The sequence below is a fragment of the Triturus cristatus genome, chromosome 11 (assembly GCF_964204655.1).
Source record: "Triturus cristatus chromosome 11, aTriCri1.1, whole genome shotgun sequence".
Lineage (NCBI taxonomy): Eukaryota > Metazoa > Chordata > Amphibia > Caudata > Salamandridae > Triturus > Triturus cristatus.
The window spans coordinates 1,134,916,948-1,134,941,420 of NC_140594.1; the positions used below are offsets into that span (position 1 = coordinate 1,134,916,948).

At 44.3% G+C, this 24,473-nt stretch overlaps 1 protein-coding gene across 3 annotated transcripts in view; it reads right to left on the bottom strand.

The window, feature by feature from the left end:
* Positions 1-1,107: 1,107 nt before the first annotated feature.
* The window catches only part of LOC146786202 (cytochrome P450 2J2-like), a 626,890-nt gene continuing 603,524 nt past the window's right edge, over positions 1,108-24,473 (bottom strand). Inside the window, exons 8-9 of one of the 3 annotated variants that reach the window (XM_085635777.1) lie at positions 12,115-12,256; positions 1,108-5,004 (exon numbers count right to left, since the gene is read on the bottom strand). In XM_085635777.1, coding sequence (XP_085491903.1) covers positions 4,772-5,004; positions 12,115-12,256 — 375 coding nt within the window. In that variant the 3' untranslated portion in view covers positions 1,108-4,771. The remainder of the gene's footprint in view (positions 5,005-12,114; positions 12,257-24,473) is intronic. The other 2 variants (XM_085635778.1, XM_085635779.1) reach the window with 2 other exon arrangements.

Below are 24,473 nucleotides of genomic sequence, written 5' to 3' on the forward strand. Positions count from 1 at the left end.
TAATATCACCTTAGCGGCAGGGACATTACAGCTGTGGTTGTTATGTAATGTCCACGTAGAGGCATTCCACATTGACAAAGCCTTTTTACATTATTGCTGGGGACTGTGCCTGATGAATTGAGGTGATCGCTGCTGGCCTCTAATGTAATCTTGTCTGATGTGGTCACTGTACAGTACTAAATAATATCAGTAGCTCGGGTGATTTTCACTGAACATAGTAGCTCTTGTAACAGAAAAGGCTGGATTCTAGGTGGAAACCCATAGACAGCAGTTGTTGCTTCTGCTACAAGAACTATGCCCTTGATCGATTGTGCCCATGCATCCAAGAATTGTGCCTGAGGCAATTTGTCTCATCACTAAAAAAACTCTACCTGAGACGGATCTCCCACTGTTATCAAGAACTGGGCCCAAGGCAGATTGTTCTATCATAACCAGGGACTGCACACAAGTGAACCCCACCACTGCAACCAAAGAGCCCGCTGATGCTACCCTTGCGCTGCTGTGACCTCTGACCCTTGTCAGTCCATCTGCTGCACCTCACCAGAAGCTGGTCCACTGACCACTGGAGTCGTTTGCTTGGCTAGTAAATGAGGCCTGTTGGTGAGGATGTCAGATTGCATCCCCGCTGTTGTTTCACTGCAACTCTCCTGTATATTGCAGGCCATACCACCAGTTGGAATGTCTTCTTCCAGAAGCCTCAGTGAAGAGACAGGCATGTGGTAGGTCCCCTCTGGCCACTGGGAGAAAACTCTGATGTCTGGGCTGTTGTGGGACTGTCGTGAAAGGGCAACACCCAGGAGAGGTGTCGAGATGGGGCGGAATCCAAAGCAAGGTAGTCCAAATCAGCCGCTGGCGGGGATTTCGAGAGACGATCATGAGGGAAAATGAAATAAATAATTAATTTTCCCTCATGGTCGTCTCTCGAAATCCTCCCCCAGCCGACCTCACTGCCCCACCACTCTTACCTGCAGCGGCTGCGCCTGGTCCAAATGCCGGTGTTAGTTGTACCTGTTCTATGAAATATTAAGGTTAAGGTGTGCAGGTTAAAGTGATGTTAAACTGCTTTTCTTTTACTAAGTAAATTACTAGGTTGGACAATTATTTATTCAATTCAATAGACTTTATTTTGGCCACTAGGCCCATAAAAGTACACATAAAATACAATACAAATCTTATACAAACAAAGATAAAATTGTAATATAATTTATGATAAAACCTCTCCATAAAATAATGTTTAAAAGTCCCATAGTAATATTACTTTAAAAGCTGTGTTAACAAGTACAAACTGCTATCATAGGGGATATCAACTCCATTATAAAGGAGATAAAAGCTTTCTACGTAATATCCACATGGCCCACAACAATAGCAAAATATAAGCTAGAATCTGACCTCAAGATACGGAGAGCAGCTAAAGGACTATGCTGGCCTAATTGTCTACAAACAGAGGCTAGGCAGAGTCTGCGGGGTCCTGCATATGCAGAACATGCAAAAAAGACATGGGGTACATGTTTGGTCTTAGTAGACCAGAGAGTGCAAAAATCAGTAGCCCCTGCAGTCCAGCGCTTTGTAAAAGCCCTCAACGGAAGAGTGCCTACTGTAATGACATCCTGTGAGGCCAAGGTATAATTTGCGAGTTCTGGCGTAGACCATAATCGCCTCCAGTATAAAAAGGGACGAAGTCTAGTTTTATCATATATGCTTCTGACACCCAAATTCAATAGAAGTGGTAACAAGGGGGTACTAGCGGGGTGAGAAGATACTTTATGATGAAATTCGTTTTCAGAAATGGTTAATACATCTATGTTTGCTTGTCCCCATAGCTCAGCCCCATAGGGAACTGACCCCAGAACCCTGAACTCATATAAATGAAAAGCATGCCTCATAGGTTTAGTAAAGGAGGCATTCTACTCTTTATGGTCTTTCTTCACAGTTGTTTGAGTTCTAAAACTGATTTTGTCACATGGGGCTTCCAAGACGTATTATTATTAAAGATGATACCCAAATATGTAAAGCTGTGTACAATTTCTAAAGGTTCTACCCCAATTCTAACTCCTTTCTTAAAAGTTTTATGGGGGTTGAATGTCATCAGCTTGGTTTTAGTTATATTGATCTCCAGGCTCCTGTCCGTGCAAAATTCCTTGAAGGACGTCAAAAGTTTCTGAAGACCACTCGGGGTCTTGGAGACCAAGAGGATATAGTCTGCGCATATTAATAGTAGAGTTTTCACTTTAGCCAGGGAAGGTGCATCGACATCAAGTTTGGTCAGTGTAGAATCAATGTTGTTAATATATAGGGAAAAAAGTGTAGGGGCCACATCACAGCCCTGTCTAACTTCCCTAGATACAGTGATTTTTCTTTCAAATCGTTCTGCCATACCCATCTTACACGTGCAAAATTATTCTCATTGGGTCTAGCTACTACTGTCAATAGATGCAAAGGCATTTTCATTTCGTAGAGTGTGTTCCAGAACCTAGTCCATGGGACCAGCTCAAAAGCCGACTGTAAATTAACAAAGGCAACATATATGTTCCCCCTGGTTGATTACGATGGTACGCCAATAGAGCAATAGGAACCTAAAGGCCTGATCTATTGTAGAGGGTCAAGACCGAAACCCTGCCTGGTATAGGCTGAGGACAGACATGTCAGAGATCCAATCCTGAAGCTTCTCAAGTACACAGCTGGCAAAGATTTTCTGTGTACAATTGATCAGGCTTATCGGTCTGTAATTGCCAGGTATAGACTGGTCCCCTTTTTTATATATTGAAATCACAATTGTGCCTTTCCACGTTTCAGGAATAGGCACCCTTGCTGCTATCACATTTACAGTACCCAAGATGTAAAGAGACCAAATTTCCTTGTCCAATAAAAAGATATCAGCTGAGACTCCATCTGGTCCTGCAGCACGTCCCCTGGCTGTGGCAAGAAGAGATTCGTCCACATCTGCAAGACCGAATGTGCCTTCCGGAGGGGAAAGGACATACTAGGGGAAGAGCAAGGTATGGACCTGATTTAGAGGAGGTATCTATAGTATTGGCATCATAAAGAATGCAAAATGCTCAACCCATAAAGAAAGGGCAACGCTATTGCCATGTCGAATACACCAGAAGAGTCCCTTCAAGCCACTATCTCACAAAAAGTTGTAAAATCTCTCAATGTACAAGCTTCATAAAGGGCTATCATCTTAGATTGTCCCAGCACTTCTTAGCTTTAACACCTGCTTCCTTGTAAGCCCAGCGAGTGAGCAAATCACTAATTTTAATGGCCCTCACTAGGACATTCTTGCTTTTGTGGCAGTCAGTATCATACCAAGAGTTCTGCTTGGGAGGGCTTCTTTTAGGGCATGTTGAGACAGTAAAATGTCCCGATATACGATTAAATAAAGCAGTGTGGTTTGTAATTAACATATCATTCAAACAAATTAAGCTGCCCTTCCTCAATCTTTTCATTGTTTCACTGATGTCAGCTGTCACAGCAGAGAGGATATCAGCTCGATTGAGTACTTGATTCCATTTTAAACTGCGCTTATCTAACACTGGTCTAACATCCCTTGTAAGAAGTAAAGGGGCTGGGTCAGAGGAGATAGTAGAATAAAATCAATCAGACACAAAGGTTTACTTTCGGTCCTTTGTAACACGCACATATCATTAACCTGGGCCCATAACCTAACATCAATCAATATATAATCTATCCTGCTGGTATGGAGTAGTTTATTATAGGTATGGGCACCTAGCTGATCGGATTTAGTGTGACCGTTCCAGGCTCCAAGCCCATACTTGCATGTTAATGCCTGAACCTGCGTAGCAGTCTGAGTCCACCTACTGATAAGAGCAATGGTCAGTGGTGGAATTGACCAAGTCATGTCTTTCTGGCTGAACGCTTGTGTCTCATTGATGTCAAGTGGTTCAAAAGTAGAATTAAAGTCACCCGCTATTATAACATATTGTTTGCCAGAAAGTTGGTCTAGTAAGCCCTCTAATGCTTATATTGTGGTAGAGTTGGCCTGCCTCTGGTCCCTCTTGCATAGATGTTAATAAGTGTGATGTTCAGCTTTTTGGCGCTACTTAATTGAGTGGCCAAAACATCAAAGGGAACTTGTCGTATAACAGGTCCTGAGCCATATGGTAAGGCCTCTCGATGGTCTGCACTGCTGATTAGAGGTGGCAGGAATATTATAGTTAAGGAAACTGGGCTACGGATTGGATCCTAAGCCTAGGTTTCTTGGAAACAGCATATGTCATACTTATGCACAAGAAAAATCCAAACTGCCATTTGAATCTTGGTCCTGAGCCCAGCAACATTCCATGAAATAAGTTGTAGGTGACTAGTGGCTGCTCCAGTGGGATCATTGTAAATAATAGGCAAATGACTACATGTATTCCGAGGCTGAAAAGGGGAGCAAATAATTGAATCTATAGGAGACTCTCCATAAGATTTTCATAATTCAGACCTCTTTGGATTGTCAGATATGTTTTTTGGAATGTTGCGGGGCACCCAAAGTCGTAAGAAAGCTAGTATGTTTAAGATGGCATGACACATTGGGGATAGATTTTTTGGGGGTATTGGTGGATAAAGAGCTATCAGCATTAACTGGGATAATGAGACCCTCTAGGTCAATGCTATTAGATATATTTATTTGTGCAAAATACTATTTTAGAACAAAGTTTCCACTAATACCCTATTTGTTTTATTTGAATGAAAATATATTTATAATGGCTAAAAAGATTTGTATGGATGATCTTTCCTGTTTAGTTTTGGGTCTAAGGGACTCAAGTTAAATGGAAGTGACCGTCTGCTGAGGGTCCTCTGCAGAGTGGTGACTCAGGGCCCACCTTGGACGAGCACAGATTTTATAAGGCAGCGGATGCAATGTGGTTCCCATGATGAAGTCTAGGTTGACTGTCTTCACCCCCTCGGGCAGGTGGAACGTAAATTGTCGAAGCAGATTGGAGAAGAAGATGAAGATCTCAGTTCGCCCCATCTGTTCTCCCAGGCAGGCACGATGCCCTGCAAGATGAATTGGAAATCTTGGTTAGATCCCTTGTCAGAAGTGATAGGCTGAGGTATCAGAGTCTATCTCAAATTTAATGGAAATAAAAAAAACTTTGTGAGTGAAAACAATGAAAAGGGAGAACAAATCAATGGGCACAAGGAGAACAATTTAATCAAAAATAGTTGTTGAAGTTGAGGAAAAAGGTACAGGAACTAGTTTACCAAGTATTGACAAAGTTAGTTGGTCTTGGTTTTGGTGTAATTAACTACTGGTTGGAGAACATTGTTGATGAAACTAGTGTGGACACAAGTGAAGGGTAAAGGTGCATCCGAACGGAAGACATTCGTAAATGTATTACTTATTTTAGATACTAATATGAGAATGGAATGAATGAGTGTGTGAAAGCATCTCTAGTCAGCAGTCAGTTTTTCGAAATAGCCATTTCCGAAATAAGGAAGACATAGAAGGGTGAGTTAGAGTGAAATGTCTTCGTATGTTAATGTATTTATTACAATGCACATATAGCACAACGTACGCTGTCGTAGGGCAATCCCTCCGTGACAGCTCGTGTAATCAGGGGTGCAGAGCAGTACTATGAATTGGTGATAAAGTGCAGCCACTCAACATATGTGACCTAAGGGGGTGGGGCGCAAAGACTGGTTTCTGTGTGGGGCTACAGGGTGAGGAGGTGGGTTTATGGAAGGGAGCTATGGGTCATGGCTACTGGGAAACATTTACCGTGAATCATGATTTTCTTGGTGCAAATGATACCCGAAACAATGCTGCAGTCTGTAGTTCATTCTGGGTGCCCTTGCACATATACAATTCTTTTAATATTCTCTTTCAAATTTCACCTATCGAAAGATTGCCTTTGCACAAGTGGTACGTGAATAACATTTGACTTTTGATAGTATACACAATTCCAGCTATAGCAATACTCCACTGACCCATCTAATTAAAATACAAATCTGTGCTCTGCACATTACACAATATGCATTGCAGGCATATTAACCCTCTATGCTACTTCATAATGAGTAAAAAGACAGAACATGAGGATTGTGCTTTCCACTCACCTCTTAAAAGACCCAGAAAATTAGACTGGAGGCACGCTCTTCAGAATTAGGATAAAGTAAAGTTTTTTAGACTTCTACTTCTAATTAACAAAGAGGAAAGTAGGTGCATACCTTATCAAAGATAATGCTATGTTTTCCAAGGCTGGTGCAAACATAACTTTGTACGAGTCAGCTCATCACAAGTCCTTCCAGTCCCGGGCTTTTTTTGACAGCCCAGAGCGACCTGGGTGTTGAGGTCTAGCTTTGCTTCCAATGAACTATTGGGACCAACACATCTGGTAGCAATGATGAGTTGGGTGAAAGACCAGAACTCCAAAGAGTACCTTTTTTTAATAAAAGAATAAGATATCGACACAGGTAGGATGCGAATGCTGGTGGGTGCACATGCTGGGTGGATATTAAGGCTCTAGGAGGGTATTGTCATGCCCTGAGTGCATTAAAGCATTAGCTGGATTATGGCATTAGAGTGGCGGGGTTTTGTGACGGAGGCATCATAGCATTTAGAGGGATGGGTGCACATGCATTTAGAGCAACAGCACCCTGGGTGGAACACAATTGAGTAGTACCTATGAACTAAAGCCACACTGATGGTTCAGTGTAGGTGAAGCAACACAATCACAAACTAGATGTGGTAGGTCAGGTCTGCAGCACCAGGCTTCTTCGGGGTGATCTTGTGGATCATAGGGTCACTGATTGCCACTCACAATTATTCATATTGTCCTAAACACTGTACATACCATTATAATTACCCCGTTGATGGAGGTATTCATTCTATTGACATTAAAATGATAAAAGGCTTAGTCAGCTTTGCAGAGATTCAACAAGTGATCTTAAGATCACAGCAACAAGTGCTCAGCGCCCTCATCAATCTACCTGCCTGATTCTAGTCTCTGTGCCTCAGCACCTGCTGCACCGATGGCAGCTAGGCCTCTGACATGTATTTTTGGCGCATCACCATGTAAAGTACCACGCTATGTTTTGATCCTATTGAAAATTTCCATAACACTCCAGAATTACAAAAGAATATGCCTTACTTCAGTTCCAATTTTGAAATATTAATACAGTTCATTTACAGGTATTTACAATTTGTTGGGTGTTAGTAGAAATATGACATCCCACAGGCTTTTAAAAATCCTCTTACTCTGCAGTCAGAAAAATAAAAAGTAAACATCAATATCCTTGTTAAAAAGAATAAGCAGCAATTTGTCCTACAATATCACTAGACATTCGACCTCTGTGACAAGAGAAAAAAAAGAAAATTTAAAGAAATCTTTTTTGCTCTTTCATCTTCTTAACTCTAGGGTGGTTATTTTGTAAGTGTTATAGCACCCCCAAACCTTGTACTTACAGTGTCTATGCCACTTCCCGGGGAATGCTAGGTTAACACAAATGGCAAAAAAATCGATGCTACAAGCAATGGGGGCGGAGTCAGTGGGGGCAGAGTGATATGTGTGACTTAAAAAAACAAAATATTCTGTACTTTTTTGGGTCTTTCACTGACAGGTAGCTACATATAAAATAACGGGCAGCTTCAATGAAAATAAATGTAAAAGTTGTTTGTGCCAAATGCACTATATTACATTATGAAACATCTATTAGTTAATGCACTGTTGAGGTGTGTGTGTAACCTGAGAACATCAGAATTAAATATTGTTTGGTGCAGTGAAAATAATGACTTGTATAATTTTAGTGCTATAAGGTCGCAGCCTGTGACAGAAAACACTGTGAATATGTAAGTCATTATTTTACATTTGCAACACAAACAGTATAAGATTCACTGCTACAAAATGCGCAAAAATGTTTAAAATAAAACGGTGCTTCCAAAATATAGATTTTAGTGATACCCAGAATGTATATAATGTAATTTCTTTTACATAACTGTCTCTTCAACACCATGTCAGAGGTAGTAAGTGCTATTTAATTACAATTAAAAGCATGCACTTCACAGCTCAGTTGTTAACTCTTTGCACTACCTATCAAAAAGAATACATCTTTGCCATCACAAAGCTTTGAGTGATTGGATCAATTAAAGCCAGTAATGGCTCCTAAGCATCCTTTACATCTACAGATTACCTTTTACATTTGCAGATTAACTTGTTGCACACATTTCCATTTCGTTCAGGCAAGCAAGGCACCCTGGCAGGAAGGCTTGTTTAGCTGTATGACCTTCTTCGGTTTCTCAGCACAGGAGACTCACTAAATGATGCTTCAGCTGAAGCATTGAAACAATCAGAATTAACCGTCCCAGGACTCTTATCTTTTTATAAAAAGTAGGGGAACGTTTTTTCATATATCAAAAAAGTATAAACACGTTAGACCCCTCTGATCCCACCCACTTCGACCTCTAACTTATCTTTCGTAACCCCTAAAGATCTCTTCAGAAGGCGCCGGAAGGAGGGAGGACCCAGCAGTTGCAATTATTGAGTCCTGAGTGCTGGATGGATGGGGGCCCAGGTGCAAGAATCTGATCCTTGCTTTCTGGGTCCTTGATGGCGCTGGATGCAGGAATCCGGTCCTTCCTGCTGCTGGAGATGGTTCTCCTTGCTTGCTTCTCCAACTGGCTGGCACTGGAGGAAAATCTGGTCCATGTAGGTGCTGCTCCTCGGTGCTTCTAGCTGGCTGCTGGTGACGCCACCTCACTGTGCCGGTTATTTGTGTGACGCTTTGATTTTTCACAATCCTTTTGAAGTCTGTGATGTAACATTGATGCCAGCACCCTCACTCTGAAAATTGTTCCAGCATCACTTAAGACCCTCCAATATTGCTCCAATTTGCAAGACTGGTGAGAACAGAAACGGAGATCTGAGTTGATTTTACTTGTACCTCTATCTCATTAGAAGCAATGTGAAAGCAGGGAAGTGACCATAGACTTGAATCTTTACAAATCCCTGAAAGTACACTGGGTATACATTTCAGTACCGGCTTGATAATGTAAGGAGACAGATTTGCAAAGACCTCTGACAGACAGGGAAGGGGAAAGACATGTGCCATGGCAGCAGACGTTTCTAGCAACGCTAGACTTAAATTAATTCACTTTAACAATTTGCACAGAACGTACATGACCCCCCCCCACCTCCAGACAACCCTCAAAAGGATTTACCCTGACAGATCCTCCTGTTGCCCCACATATGGTATGAACATTCAGACCTCTAAAGCCATATTGGGAATACATTGTGAAGAAACTGAAAATGGTCATGGGGATCTATATTGAGACTACAATCATGCGCTGCCTATTGGGGGTCAAACCAAAGCCAGTGGTCGTAAGATCCAATACAAATTTAGCGCTTGGTGGTGTCTTGCAATGTCTTGCAATGCATATGCTGCACCCTAGGGTCTCAGCGGAAGAGGCACGGAGAATAGATGAGCTAGTATTGGCTCTGGCAGGGCGGTAACGAATCAGAGCAGACTCTGTGATCCAACTTGATGGGATCAATAGCTTATCCTTAAGACGAAGGTGGCGATGCATCGTAATAGCCCCACTGCGTCCAGGTTCGGTGTACGGTGATGTAATGAGGGCAATTGTCTGGATGGCAGGATGAGGTGCCTGTAGGTTTATCTCGGTTGTTAAAGTCAAATCTAACATCCAGTTTTGCAGGTAGGGAGTGTGCAGTCTCCAGTAGCAGGTGAACTAGGCTAGAAGCGGACATATTTGCAAAATTACCTGCATGGGATGGGAGGGCGTCCCTATGCGATGCACTCTAAATATTTAACTTCTTCTTTGGAATAATGAGGTTACTGTCAATGGCTTCTTTTTATATGTTTGCTTTATTCAGCCTTATTTTGTAGACAGGTCTAATAATATCTGCGGAGAAGGACTTTTGTATTTATTTGAAAATCATAACTAAAGATTATAAACAACATTGTCGCGCAAGTCGTCGAGGGGCCTGAATGAGGAAATTAAGCACTTTTACTAGAGGAGGTAAGGTTAGTAACCGGGCCAGACCATAAGTCGGCAGGCCATATCATGACATGACAGGCATGCCTTGATCACTCCTAGGGCACCTCTCTGCTATTGGCATCTAATGTTTATAGATAGCCAACAAAGTGGTACTGGTTGTATCACCCTCAGAAGGATAAAAGATCATGGGGGTAAAACATAAACCCCAGCAGTGAGCGAGTATTTGTTCTGCGATACATCAAAGACAACACTGATAAGTAAAATATCAGTACTAGAGTATTACAAAAGAAAGAGTACCATTTTAGTGAATAGTTGATCAAGTAATATGTCACTGGCCAATCACAAGACAGAAGTTAAAAATCAGAGAAGGAAGGCTGCATTAGCCAGTTCCATGTTCCAGAGGAGGAACTTTTGACAACAGTAGCAAGGGGAATTAAATCAGGCTCCCCTAGGGATCCTGCACCGGCCAAAATATTGGCTAGTTCTATGAGTTTCTTAGCCCCCTATGTTAGACACATACTTTCCCTATCCTTTGAATCAGGCAAGGTTCCGCCTGGATGGAAACAAGCAGTCGTGCTACCCCTTAAAAAAAAACCTCAAGTTAGTGCCACTCAGCTGAACAACCTACGCCCTATCTCCCTCTTACCCTTCTTTTCCAAACTAGCCGAAAAATTGGCTAACCAACAACTCACAGCACACATAGAGGCGAACGGCCTTTTCCACACTAGCCAGTCAGGCTTTCGTGCTCATCACTCCACGGAGTCAGCCCTACTTTATTCTACAGAGGCGCTGAGGAAGCATGTGGATGAAGGGCAAGTAGCAGCACTGATACTTCTCGATCTCAGTGCTGCCTTCGACACTGTGGCACACCACACCTTGCTACAGTGTTTGAAGAGAGGGAGAGTGACGGGAAAAGCGTGGCTTTGGCTAGAATCATTTCTGACTGACCGCAGCTTCTATGTGGAGCAAGGGGGCAACAGATCAGATGTTTTTGATCTTAGGCAGGGAGTCCCTCAAGGTTCTAGCCTCAGCCCCACCCTATTCAACTTATATGTTACACCTGTGGCGCTTATTGCTGAGCAGTATGGGGTTGAGGTAGTAACATATGCCGATGATACTCAGTTGGTCGTTGCTCTGACCCAGCCAGCGGAGCAGGCTGCTAGTAAATTCACATCCTGTCTTCAAGACCTTTCAGCCTGGATGGCCAGTAACTGCCTCCGCCTGAACGGTGACAAGACAGAGGTACTTATCGTCGGCAGATCTTCCTCAGTTTGGACCTCGGCCTGGTGGCCGCAGGCCTTGGGACCTCTCCCGATCCCAAGGGATCAGGTGAAGAATTTAGGCTTCTGGATCGATTCAAACCTGACTTTTGACTACCAATCCCGGTGTGTCTCTGGCACCTGCTTCGCTATCCTTCGCAAGCTGAGAAAGACGCTTGACTTGCTCCCGGAATCTGCTAGGAAAACTTTGGTACATGCCCTTGTCACCTCCAGGTTGGACTATGGGAATGTTCTTTATCTGGGAGCAAATGCAAGCTGTCATCGAAGACTCCAGACTATCCAAAATGCCGCCGCTCGCTTGGTACTTCGGCTACCAAGAAGAGCTTCTTCAAAAAAAGCCTTGGAGAAATTACACTGGCTTCCTATTAAGGAACGGGTTGATTTTAAGGCCCTATGCGTTGCCCACAGAATAGTTCAGGGGAAATGCCCGGGCTTCTTGCGCAACTTGCTCTGTCCTTATATTCCTGCTCGACAGCTGCGCTCCCTTGGAGTTGGTTTCCTCTCGATCCCTAGAATCAAGAGGGCTAGGATGGGAGGGAGATCGTTCCGCTCCTTAACTGCCCGTAGATGGAACACCCTCTCCCCCCCGACTACGGACAGAACCATCAGAACTGACTTTTCGGAAAGAGTTGAAGACGTTTCTCTTCCCCAAGGGCTAATCATCTGCTTTCTTGGTCTTGCTGAGTAGGTGTTGTTGCAATCCTTGATAGCGCGGGGACACACTGGTAAGTGTAACCAGGCACTCTACAAACTCAGAAATAATAATAATATTCAGTTTTGAAAGCGGATTGTTTTACTTCCACGGTTATACATTGAGAAGTTGCTGTTTACTAGTCAACAGGTTATGACTTCAGATAGATAATGTGTTGTTACCTGCAGAGAAGGGTATGAATTTCTCCTCCTTCACAAAGTTTCCTTCTTTGTCCAGGAAGTGACTTGGGTCAAACTCTTTAGGAACCTCCCAAATAGTGTGGTCATAAAGGACAGAGAAGAGGTTGTAGATTACAATGGTGCCCTTAAAGAGAAAACAACAGCTTGTTTATTCAAAGGAGTTGATCATAGTTGGATGAATTGCTGCAAAACTTAACCAGTCAGTGAACAGGCATACAATACAGATAGGATAAGTGGGATAAGAAAATGGTAGAAAGTGAGGATGGACTAGCAGGCAAGTGCATTCAAAGGCATGGAGCAGACAAAATACAAGCACGCTGTAGAGGAAGCAGATGCATGGAGGGGTAGGATACTGGACAGATAAATAGACAGACATGTGTTCGGCATCACAAGGCGATTAGTTGCAGACCCAGCACGTGTTGGTGTCTTTAAGTTTAAGTTTGAAAAGTTTAGTGTTGGTCCAGTACACGAATTGAGAAGCAAAGAACTTTGAGCATGATTTAGATCTTGGCGGAACTCCTGTCATCCCTCTGTGGCGGCGGCTACAGGTACTCCATGGAGCTGATGGAGTCCTGCCTACCGTATTTAGATGTGGGCTGGTTAAAACGCTTTCAGCATAAATAGTTTTTTGTCGACGCGGCAGACTCATCTGTAGGCTAACAGTACTCCATCACCATCAGGCCGGCAGGTCATCGCCGAGTCGATTTAGATTTCCCTGTTGTGCTGGTGTTGTCCTAGCGGTAGATTCCTGAAGGAGTCAGTCCTTATATATACATGTTGTGTTTGCTTTAAAAAGTATATGTAGGTAATGTGTTATGCCCTTTTCTTAACATATAGCATAGCACACCAACAACATATGCACACTATTGAATGTAAACCCACAGACACCACAAGCACAACACACACAACCACCACCACCAAATAAATAGTTTTTTAAGTGTTAATACAGGTATGTTCAATTTACATCGATAAGTTGTAAAATGAACACTAATGCATATCCCACTTCGCTTTCTAAGGCTGAATCTAGCTTGTATCTAGCTCAAGAGAAATTCAGATACAATTCTATCATTTTTAAGGAAGAAGTCGTGAGACAGGTGGACAGGGAGCTTGCTAGTCAAGAAGTTGATTAGTGAATTTGTTTAAATCCTCTTTTTTAATTGAGGGCTATTGAGTCCAACAGATTATCACAGAACCAAATGCAGAGGTATTTAACATTAGATTTCCATTGAAAGCTGGAAGTGCCAACAATGAGTGCTTGTTTCTGGTCCAGGGAGGACCTGGCTTGGCAGTTCAGACTGGACTGTTCCCATGGGGAGCAGGGTCAAGACTGATGTACAGATGGCAGGGTCTAAACTGGAGTGCCGTGGCTTGCAAAAAAGCCAATGGATTTAACCCAGATCTGTGACTGGGGGGAATGTTTGATTTGTTCAGAATTCCGTCCATCATCTGTTCTTTTTGCATTTGTCGCCCTAAGTGGGAAGAGTATGCCCAGACATGGGTTCCATGCTCGCTAGGCCACCAGATTCAAATTAGCCTGGCTGATGAGGGATGATACCCAGAAACCGGTCCCAGCATGCTTGTTTCTGATCTAGGGAGTACCTTGCCTGGCAGTTCGGGCTGGACTGTTACCATAGGTAGCAGGGTCAAAACTGATTTGCATATGTCTGGGTCTAAACTGGAATGGCACACAAAACAAAAATGGATTTACCTCAGATATGTGGCTGGGGGGTGCATGTCTGATTTGCTCAGCTTTCCATCCATCATCTGTTCCTTTTGCATTTGCCGCGCTAAGTGGGAAGGGTATGCCCAGACGTGGGTCCTGTGCTTGCTATGCCACCAGATTCAAGCTAGCCTGGCTGATGAGGTGTGATACCCTGAAACCGGTACCAGGATGCTTGTTTCTGGTTAAGGGAGGACCTGGCATAGCAGTGCGGGCCGGACTGTTCCCATGTGGAGCAGTGTCAAGACTGATTTGCATATATCTGGGTCTAAACTGGCGTGGCGTGGAAAATAAATGATGGATTTATCCCAGATTTGTAACTGGGAGTAAATGGGTTATTAGCATTCCGTCTATCATCTGTTCTTTTAACAGTGGAAGGGTGGCAGTGGATGTTAAGAGGAAGGACTTCGGTTTTATCCTTTTTCAAAGAATAACCAGAAAAGCAGAAGAAATTATCAATAGTAACCAAGACCGTTGGAATGGCTAAGCTCAGGGATTCTGTAAATATTAAAATGTAATCTTCATCTTTAGCATTGTATGGACTGCGTGGTTTAATTATATGGAGTAATAAATGTGTCTCTATTCTGGTTGTGGCGCGCGCTGTGTGTCTTAATACTGCCCTCACTCACACGGTTGTGTGACATGCTTCATCATAGAGCTGCTACAAAACACCCCTGCGCAGCCAATGCCTGGGGTGGAGCAATAGGGTAAGGGAAGACAAACACAACACAAAAGAGAAACAAATAATTTCTTAAGTGACTGGGATCACCGAAAGTGAAAGTGCAGTGTTGATTAAAACTAGCTCGGATGTGTAGCCGTGCCTATACTTTATTCCTGGACCCTCCAGCTAGAATTAAAAACGTGAAGGATGGTGGTGATTGGGAGATGGTATGTGCTCCTTACACCCCTCCTTACTGCCAAATCATCGACAGGTTTCGGCCGTGTGTTTGTGCCCCTCCTTCAGGGTCATGCCAGCCTTCTTCAGGACTCTACTGGTCCCAGAATATATGTGTATATCTCCCACCTTGTGTCCCGAGATGAGGGGGGTGTCAGAACCACTTGTTCTGTCCCTGAGGTATCGCCTAGACAGTACTCTGTTGATGTACTGAATAGGAACAAGGGGGCAAGTGATAAAAGAACAAAGGGGTTATCAAAAATCGGTTCCCCCTTGTGGTTCTATGACAATGACATATTCAAAATACATTCCACCACAGACAAGGGTTGATTACCCTTATTGTACTCCTGTATATAGGAATCAAGCTATGTTGCTCGTAAAACACAAATTGATTATCCTACCCAAAGAGTAGGTGTAGATAAAAGCGCCATATGCACCATAGTACGTATTTATACATTCAAACTTAAGGCCACATAGTGTCTCGTCATTTACAGAGTTTACCCCTAAACAATGTTAAAACTGGGGAGAGAGAAGGAGAGACCCCCTGTAGTCACACTCTAGGGAGAAAGTTAAAAGAAGAAGAACAACATCGTCGTAGTTAATGGTAATCATATCATATCGTATTGGTGTCAAATACAATGGTTGTAATCACATATATAGTTATCAAAAAGTGTAAGTGTCATTTAGGGTATAGTTACGGCCACAGGAGTCGATTCAGTGCGGTAAGCGTGGCCATAATGGTGTGTGCTGAGCGTAATTGCACTGAGAGACAAATATTGCAGTCGAGTAATTATATGTGGTATGTGGGAGCTCAAAGTTTTCCTAAAATGCCCCAAAGTACCAAAAAGGGAGAGAGAACACGGCTCTCTGGCACCTCGGAGGGAAATGTCCCATTCAACATGTGAGCGCCTGGGGCTAAGCCCGTAGCATGTGCCCAGCAACCTAGACTTCTTACTACATAAAGGTGGGTGCTTCTCCTCTTGACTGTTCGTCTGCTCTCGCTGTGTAGATTTACGGGAGAGCGACGAGAGAGTCCTGATGTGCTTTTCGTGGATCCCGACCGGCCTGATGCATTTCCGGTCAACTGGACGTCGTGATAACGTTCATGTAGCCGGCGGCTCAGGCTGATAGCCCTGCGCGTCCTGTTGCCAAGGAGACTCATCCTGGTCACGTGCCGTGCTACTAACACCCTTTCGATACTGATGGGAGACATGGATATGTGCACATGTCTCGTCATTACAGGGGACCTACCCGTGACAGAATGGCTCGAGGTGATGCAGAGTCTCACTACTAGTTCACTGGGGGGCACCACTGAGGTCCCCTCCCGTATCCTAAGGAGAAAAGGGGTGAGCAAGCGCGTCTCTTAGACCGCCGCATGATAGGTCCTGCCCAGATGGTGTAAAAGACTTTATTTTATCACAATAATGGAGACCCTATTAGTCTGCATATAAAACCTCTCTCTGCAGTACTGTGTGCCTGTCCCTCAAAACAATGTCTGTCTTATCCCTGGATTCACCTTCATTTGTGTATGGGGCACCCAGGGGACAGGATACCCACATCTCGTTGAATGGTTGCTAAACCTACGTTGCGCAGCTGAAATAGCTCCATAAAGGTATCTCCCACTTCTCTTCCAGGGGATACTCATCAAAGTCATAAGCACTGAATAGTCCCGCCCACGTGCGGGGACCCCGGAGCAATAGCCAATAATATGCATATATATATCTACATACATATATATATATATACATAAGTACCTATATTACCTACTGGCAGTCGCCAGTAGGTAGATATAGTGGGGACCTATTTTCCATAGGAAATCCACAACATTCTATTTGGAATAACGTTGGCGCCGATTGACGAATCTTAGCGAAATTTTCCAAACTTTTGGCCAGCTCCGGTCCGCTCCTATCCTGATAATTTCACGGTGATTCGTCAAGCGGGGGCAGAGAAAGAAGGGGGGGTCCCAAAACGCGTTTTCCCCATGCATTTTCCCATAGGACCTGTTGACGCAGCTACAGCCCGAACTGCTGAACGGAATTACACCAAATTTGGCAAAGAGGTAGTCCTCAGTTCAGACTCGTGCCTTTTGCTTAAATGGTGTAAATCCGTTCAGTAGTTCCTGAGAAAATTAGAGTTAAAAAGATAGATATATCTATGGCCTTGGAGGATCCGCGCACCCTCCCCGCACCCAGCGCGCACCCTGCGGTGCACGAGCTGTATTCTAATTGGCTGTCAACACTCCAGATCAGGAAGTGTTGGCAGCCATCTTGTGCCTCGGTAGAACCGAGGCACAAGAAACCTAAAAAACAAACGCAAAAAACGCGACAAGGGGGCAGGGTAGAAACACCCTGACCCCCTAGGCCTGCTCAGGGGGTCCCACAAGGACCCCCAGGACCCAAAAAAGATTATTATTATTTATTTATTTTTAAATTGGCGAGATTCGCGCACCCAGCGCGAACTTCGGCCGAAAAAAATAAAAATTCAGCGCGGGCTCCCGCGCTGAATATTCTAATTTGCCCCCGGGGGCCAAATCCTGGGGGCATACTTAAAAAAAAGTGTGGGGGGGTCCCAATCCCCCCCACACTGCCCTGGGGACCACCACCCCCCAGGCTCCAAGATTGTGTATGCGGGGGGGCTCACGGCCCCCCCGCAGCCCCGGGGACCGCCACCCCCAGGGCTTCGTTAAGATAGGTGGGGGGCTGGCAGCACCCCCAGCCCCAGGGACCGCCACCCCCGGGGCAACTTGTACATGTTGGAGGGGGGCCATGCGGCCCCCCTCCTGAAGCCTTGTATTGGCACTGGGGACCGCCACCTCCCAGGGCCGGCTCCTGCAGTGTCCCGTGGTGCCCACCCCCGGGACACTGCTGTTTGCAATGGCAGGGCGAGAGCCTCGCGGCTCCCACCCTGCCATTGCAAACTGCTTTGCTTCATTGAAGCGAGAGCAGGGAAACCTGCTCTTGCTTCAATGAAGCAAAGCAGATTGCTTTTCCACATGGGGAGCAGCATGTTAGCTGCTCTCCATGTGGAAAAGCAATGCCGGCACCCGCATGAGGCAGGGAGCCGGCTGGGACCGTGGGGGGATTGGGGACCCCCCACGGTCTCCAACGAGAGGCCAGGCCCCGGGGGATGGGGTCCCCCATTAAATTAAAAAAACATAAAAAATAAAGAAAACAATGGCCTGCCCGGGGGATGGGGTACCCGGGGCCTTAATGGGCCAGAGGAGGGGTGCTACACAGCCCCCCTCCATAATTTATTTTAAAAAAAGGCCCATGCCCCGGGGGATGGGGTCCCCGGGGCAAATTATGGCCTCGGGAGGGGGGCCACGCCGCCCCCTTCCCGATTTTTTTTTTTCATATATAAAAATTGGGGTCAGGCCCTGGGCCAAAAAAATTGAAAAAGAAGGGGGGCTACACAGCCTCCCTCCTAAAAATAAAGAAGGAAAAAAAAATGGGATCGGGCCGGAGGCCACGCCCCCTCCTTACACCACTCTGCAAATGCGCCCCCTGGCACGTTTGCAGAGGAGCAACTAATTCCCCTTGAATACTGGGGGTCCCTGGGGGCCGACTAGCCCACCAGGAACCTCCAGTATGCACCAAGGGGCTGCATTGCAGAGAGGTGTAATGAGGCCATGCCCCTTTTTACAACTCTCTGCAATGCAGCTCCGTGGCGCTTACTTGAGGTACCTGGTGGCCTAGTTGGCCGCTAGGGAACCTCAGGATTCAAGGGGACTTAATCCCCCAACTTAAAACGCGCCACGGTGCGCGTTTGTACAGTGGTGAAGATAGGGAGCGGGGCCTAAGGTGATACTGTGCAAACACGCCCTGTGGCGCGTTTTAAGTTGGGGAATTTATTCCTCTTCAATCGAGAGGTACCCTAGGGGCCAACTAGCCCACCAGGTACCTGCAGGAAGCACCACGGAGCTGCGTTGTAGAGTGTTGTAAAAAGGGGCGTGGCCTCTGAACACCTCTCTGCAACCCAGCTCCCCGACGCATACTGGAGGTACCTGGTGGGTTTAGTTGGCCCCCAGGGGACCGCAGGATTGAAGAGGAATTAATTCCCCAACTCAAAACGCGCCACAGGGCGTGTTTACACACGTCACCTCAGGCCCCGCCCGCTTCCTTTACCATTGTACAAATATTCCTCTAAAATCAGCCGAATTACGAATTCCGATTTACTCACCTGTTATCAGGAGAGAACACAGGGCTGCATCTTTTAGAAAAGCACTGACCCTGAAAAGTAATTCTAAGCGTACTTACCAGTAACTTGTATTTCCTTCCTTAGGAATCCATTGTGTGGTTTTCAGCAGAAAAGTTTCTAAGTGTCCATTTTTGAAACGTACAAATATTCCTCTAAAATCAGCCGAACTACGAATTCCAATTTACTCACCTGTTATCAAGACAGAACCCAGTGCTGCATCTTTTAGACCAGCACTGACCCTGAAAAGTAATTTTAAGCGTACTTAACAGTAACTTGTATTTCCTTCCATAGGAATCCATTGTGTGTCTATTTTCACAAACTAAAAATATTCCTAAAAAATCGTCTGTATGACTTAAACATATTCTTTCAACTGTTTACAGGAGATTCACCTGTGCTGGATCCAGGATCCACCACTGAGTAAAAAAAAGTAACGATAACACTACTTACCTGCTAACTGAATTTTCTGCCATAGGATAACATTGGTGATTCTATGTGAAAAATTTTCTGTCAACTTTTAAAATACAATAATAATCCTTAAAAATCACTACTGCAAACAAAACGCTTTTACTCAACTGTTTGCAGGAGATGTCCAAGGACTGAATCTAGCATCCAGTCCTGTGGTTAGAAAAGTAATCCATAAAGTAACTGATTGCATTTGACTAGAAATTCACATTGAGCTCAATGTTGCTTTGTGTTTGAAATTGTGTTGCCCATTGCAACAACTGTAACTACTGTACTTAAAAGTCTATTGCCTATTGGCAAAGTATTTAAACTAAAGTAATTCCTTCGGAGAAAGTATATTTTGTATTGTAATGTATAATGTAATTTAAAAAAAAATATATCTAAAAATAAACAGTTTAAACAATGTAGTAAATCAGTATAAAAAATATCAGTATAACAATTAATACATTACAAATTGTCATTTACAAAACCTTTGAAATTCACTGAAAAAACCATAGGTTTCAGGCCTGATATAGTTAGGAATTAGCATTTAAAAAACCTTTGAAATTCACTGAAAAAACCATAGGTTTCAGGCCTGATATAGTTAGGAATTAGCATTTAAAAAACCTGCGAAATTCACTGAAAAAACCATAGGTTTCAGGCCTGATATAGTTAGGAATTAGCATTTAAAAAACCTTAGAAATTTACTGAAAAAACAATAGGTTTTAGGGGTGTTATAGTTAGCTGGACATTTCACTCAAACAAAACCATTGAAATTCCTCCGATATAGTTAGTTGTACTAACTACATCTCGCATCGCCCGCAATCCACTGCTGATGATGTCACATATTACATCATTCATGACATGGTCAGTGACATCACTGATGACATCTCAAATGACATCACTGATTACATCACTGATTACATCATCCACGTGACAATCAGATACACCTCATCATACACTAGTATAACCTTTCATCACTCACTGTAAAATAGAGAGTGCCAGATTTAAAACCAGGGACACAACAATACAAGTTTCTAAACACCCACTCAGTGATTCCTAGATCTATACACACATCTAATCACTTACCTATAGATTCACTCATACATGCTGTCAATGATCAATAGAACACTATCAAATATACTTATACACCTATATCGACATTACACACCAGCACACATCCTAATCACTTATGAAGTCATCCCACTCACTTATGCAAACAATGGTCATACTTACTTTTAATTGGCTATACACTTATAAAAACACCACTTCATCTATTCATATAGATAATAGCTCATACTTAGTGTGTTTTAAAATCACTATTACAACTATACAGTTATCCATACAGTCACTCATACAATCACTGAGTCTTATGTATACTTATTTATATACAACAACTGACACATACACTGGCTTTTATTTTTCTAGTTTGTTGGACATGTACCATTGAGACATATATTTGCTCATCGCCACACCCATAAAGATATTCATTCACCCAAACAACTGTTATAACATGTAGTTTTAACTTCATAAACCTACTGAATCAACTATTTACACATCTTTGGGCAGTCACACACCCCCCACCGAACCACACACACATTCACTCTCCCATACAAATACTCAGTTAATTAATCAATAAATAATATAGACTTTCACGTAGCTAGTAACCAACTAGTGCAGCAGTTTACACAACAACTGACAAAGTGATACAGATATTCACACAGTTTAGTCACTATCCAATATATTTAGTGATACACTATAAATTAGTCAAGTAAACAGTCAATCACACTGCTACTATATCCTCCATCCAGATATTTATATTTATATATCCACTCATTCTTCAATGCAAATTGCTATATATATATATAATACATATTTAAATAACGACCCAAACCACATTCACTGTATGATGTCATCAGTGATGTCATTTGAGATGTCATCAGTGATGTCACTGACCATGTCATGAATGATGTAATATGTGACATCATCAGCAGTGGATTGCAGGCGCGCGAGATGTAGTTAGTACAACTAACTATATCAGAGGAATTTCAATGGTTTTGTTCGAGTGAAATGTCCAGCTAACTATAACACCCCTAAAACCTATTGTTTTTTCAGTGAATTTCTAAGGTTTTTTAAATGCTAATTCCTAACTATATCAGGCCTGAAACCTATGGTTTTTTCAGTGAATATATAGATAATATGCATATATATACATAAACAGCCTGAAAACATGTTACTAGGCTCAAAACTGCCACAATTGCATTGTAAATCTTTTACATTTGAGAAAAGAAAGACATATAAGTCATGATATACTTATGATACATATAAAGAAAACTGCTTTGAGTTTGCTTTAAAACACACAACCTTTATTTTCAAAGGTAAAGAGGCAAGATCTTAGAGGCAGATTAGCCTAGTCGTGCCTTTAAAACCTCCAGGAACCCCCAGGCTCCCATCATGCACCACAGGTGACAGTTAGGTCAGTTCTTTTTTCCGGCTGCTCCTGTGAGGATCCTGGAGCATTGAGCTCGCCAGTTAGTGATTTTTATCACTATTTTTATAGTTTAAAGTGAACTTTTTTAGTTTCACTCGACGTCTTTAGTACTTAGCTTACTAATTCTGTTGATTTTTCTGACTTTTGGCTATTTTCTCTTGTCATAATGCCGACCTTATTTAATAAGTGCCCGGCCTGTGGAAAAAAGATGGCTAAGTCAGACCCACACTCGGTCTGTATTGCTTGTCTTCCTTCATCTCACAAGCCAAACCAGTGTTACCACTGCAGCAAGTTTTCAAAAAGAACCCTTAGGGAAGGGGAGAAGATTAAGCTGCACTCCATGCAGGAGAAAGGAAAAGAAACAGCAAGTGGGCGAGAAGAACATCCCTCAAAGAAGCCCTCCTCTCAACCAAGGCTGGAACGTAAAGAGAAAGGTGAGAAAAGAAAACATCGGTCTCACGCGCCGTCAAGGGACAGATCGACATCCAACATACCTTGGTGTTCCGAGTCGGCATCAAAATCAACGTTGAGGCGTCTTTCGCCGTCGAAGCAACTGACTTCAGGTGAGAAGACCCATAAGAAGAGGTTGACACCAATGCATAGGCGGTCCAGGTCTGGCTCGCCTACGACGTCAAGAGGCCGTGGCTCGACGTCGACTCACCAACGTCGAAGCCCGTCGCCGGAAGGTGCCATGGCGACGTCGAGATCGCCGCCGACGTCGAGAGGTCCACTTGCATCGACGTCGAGCCGAACACCGAGGGCATCGACGCCGGTGAGGCACAGTCACTCGCCGTCGACGCACCAGCACAGGCATTGACGTCGACACATCCATCGCCAAGGGGATCGACGTTGAGGAAATCGCCGTTGATGCATCTGTTGCCAAGGGCATCGACGTCGAGGAGGTCACCATCGAGGAGATCGACGTCGAGAGCTTGAAAAACACCCTCTGTATCTAGATCAAGGAGATCACAATCTAGGTCGACGTCGAGGAGATCAACGTCGAGGAGATCTCCCCCTGCAAAGAGACATAGGGCTGCGTCGAGAGACCGCTCGACGCAGGACACCCAGGTGGTGACGTCAAGGAGTGCCTGTTCCTCCCCAAGACTTCAGATAGTGCAAGTCACTCCTGAACCCTTACCAGTGCCATCTCTATCTCCTGCAACTAATACCTCCCCGAGGTGGCTAGGGGACATAAGAGAGTGGAAGATTACAAGACTGCCACGTTCCTCTACAAGATCCAGATCTCCTATAATTCAATCTGTACACTCATCTGAAAGACATGAGCGATGAGAAGGCGCTCATCACGTTCTCCTAGGAGTCGGGCATCCAGATCTCGCCACCGCTCTCCTAGAAGATGAAGCCGTAGATCTTCCTCGTGGTCTTCAGATTCCAAGGCGGATTACTCTCCTACTCTTTCTTCCTCTCCTCCAAGTAGAATATCGCCCATTGATGATATCCTGACTTTCAATGAGGTTCTATGTCGAGGGGCTGCGAAGCTTAAGATTGAAATGCCTGTTTCCACAACCAAAACGTCAGTCATCTTTGAGACACTTCACCAAAGGTCTTCCTCTAGACCACTGCTTACCCTAGTGCCTGGCCTGCTAGAGCCTGCTCTTCAAAAGTTTCTTATTCCAGCATCGGTGGGGGCGCCCCCATCTCGGATCACTAAAAAGTACAAGGCTCCTGAGAAGGATCCCTTTTTTCTGAGGGCTGACCCTCCACCAGACTCAGTTATTGTTTCAGCGGCACGGAAGAACCAGACGGGGGCAGCATCACCTGCGGTACCCCTGATTAGAGACAGTAAGGCCATGGATTCGATTGGCAAGAGAATGTGCACCACCTCGGCATCCTATATGAAGGTAGCCAGCGCCACCGCCTTACTGAGTCGGTATGACCGTTCTTTGTGGGACTCTTTTTCACGCTTCTCTGAGAAGCTTCCTAAAGAAGACAAGCAAGATTTCCTGGAAATCATTCATGAAGGTGGTCTGGTGGCCAATCAGGTCATCAGTGCAGCGGCTGATGGCTCTGACTTAGCTGCCCATGGTTATGCACATGGGATTTGTGCCCATCGCTCTGCCTGGCTGAGATTGACGGGTCTAAAGCCAGAGGCGCAACATCGTATTCTCGATCTCCCCTTCAATGGCACATCGCTCTTCTGCTCTCATGCTGATGACAAAAGGTTCAGGAGGAAGACCGAACTGGATACAGTGAAGGCGGTTGGGCTTGAGAAGAGGAAGGACTTCAGGCGACGCTACCGCCCTTACGATCAGCATCAATACCAACAGAGGTTTCAAACCCCACAGTGGTCCTCCCAGCAACATCAAGGAAGATCACAGTCCTACCAGCGTCGTCCTGGTAGAGGACGAGGATGGAACTGCAGGCAGTCCACACCTGCTGCCAAGCAACAACAGAAGCAGTGAGTGCTTGCTTCCCCTAACTCCATTACCCACTCCGGTGGGGGTAAGTGTCCGTTTCTACCTGGAAGAGTGGACCAAAATCACACTAGACAAGTGGGTGCTCAATATTGTGAGGAATGGGTATTCCATCAGGTTCAAGTCCCCTCCACCTTCTATTCCTCCTCAAAAGACTGTCATCGA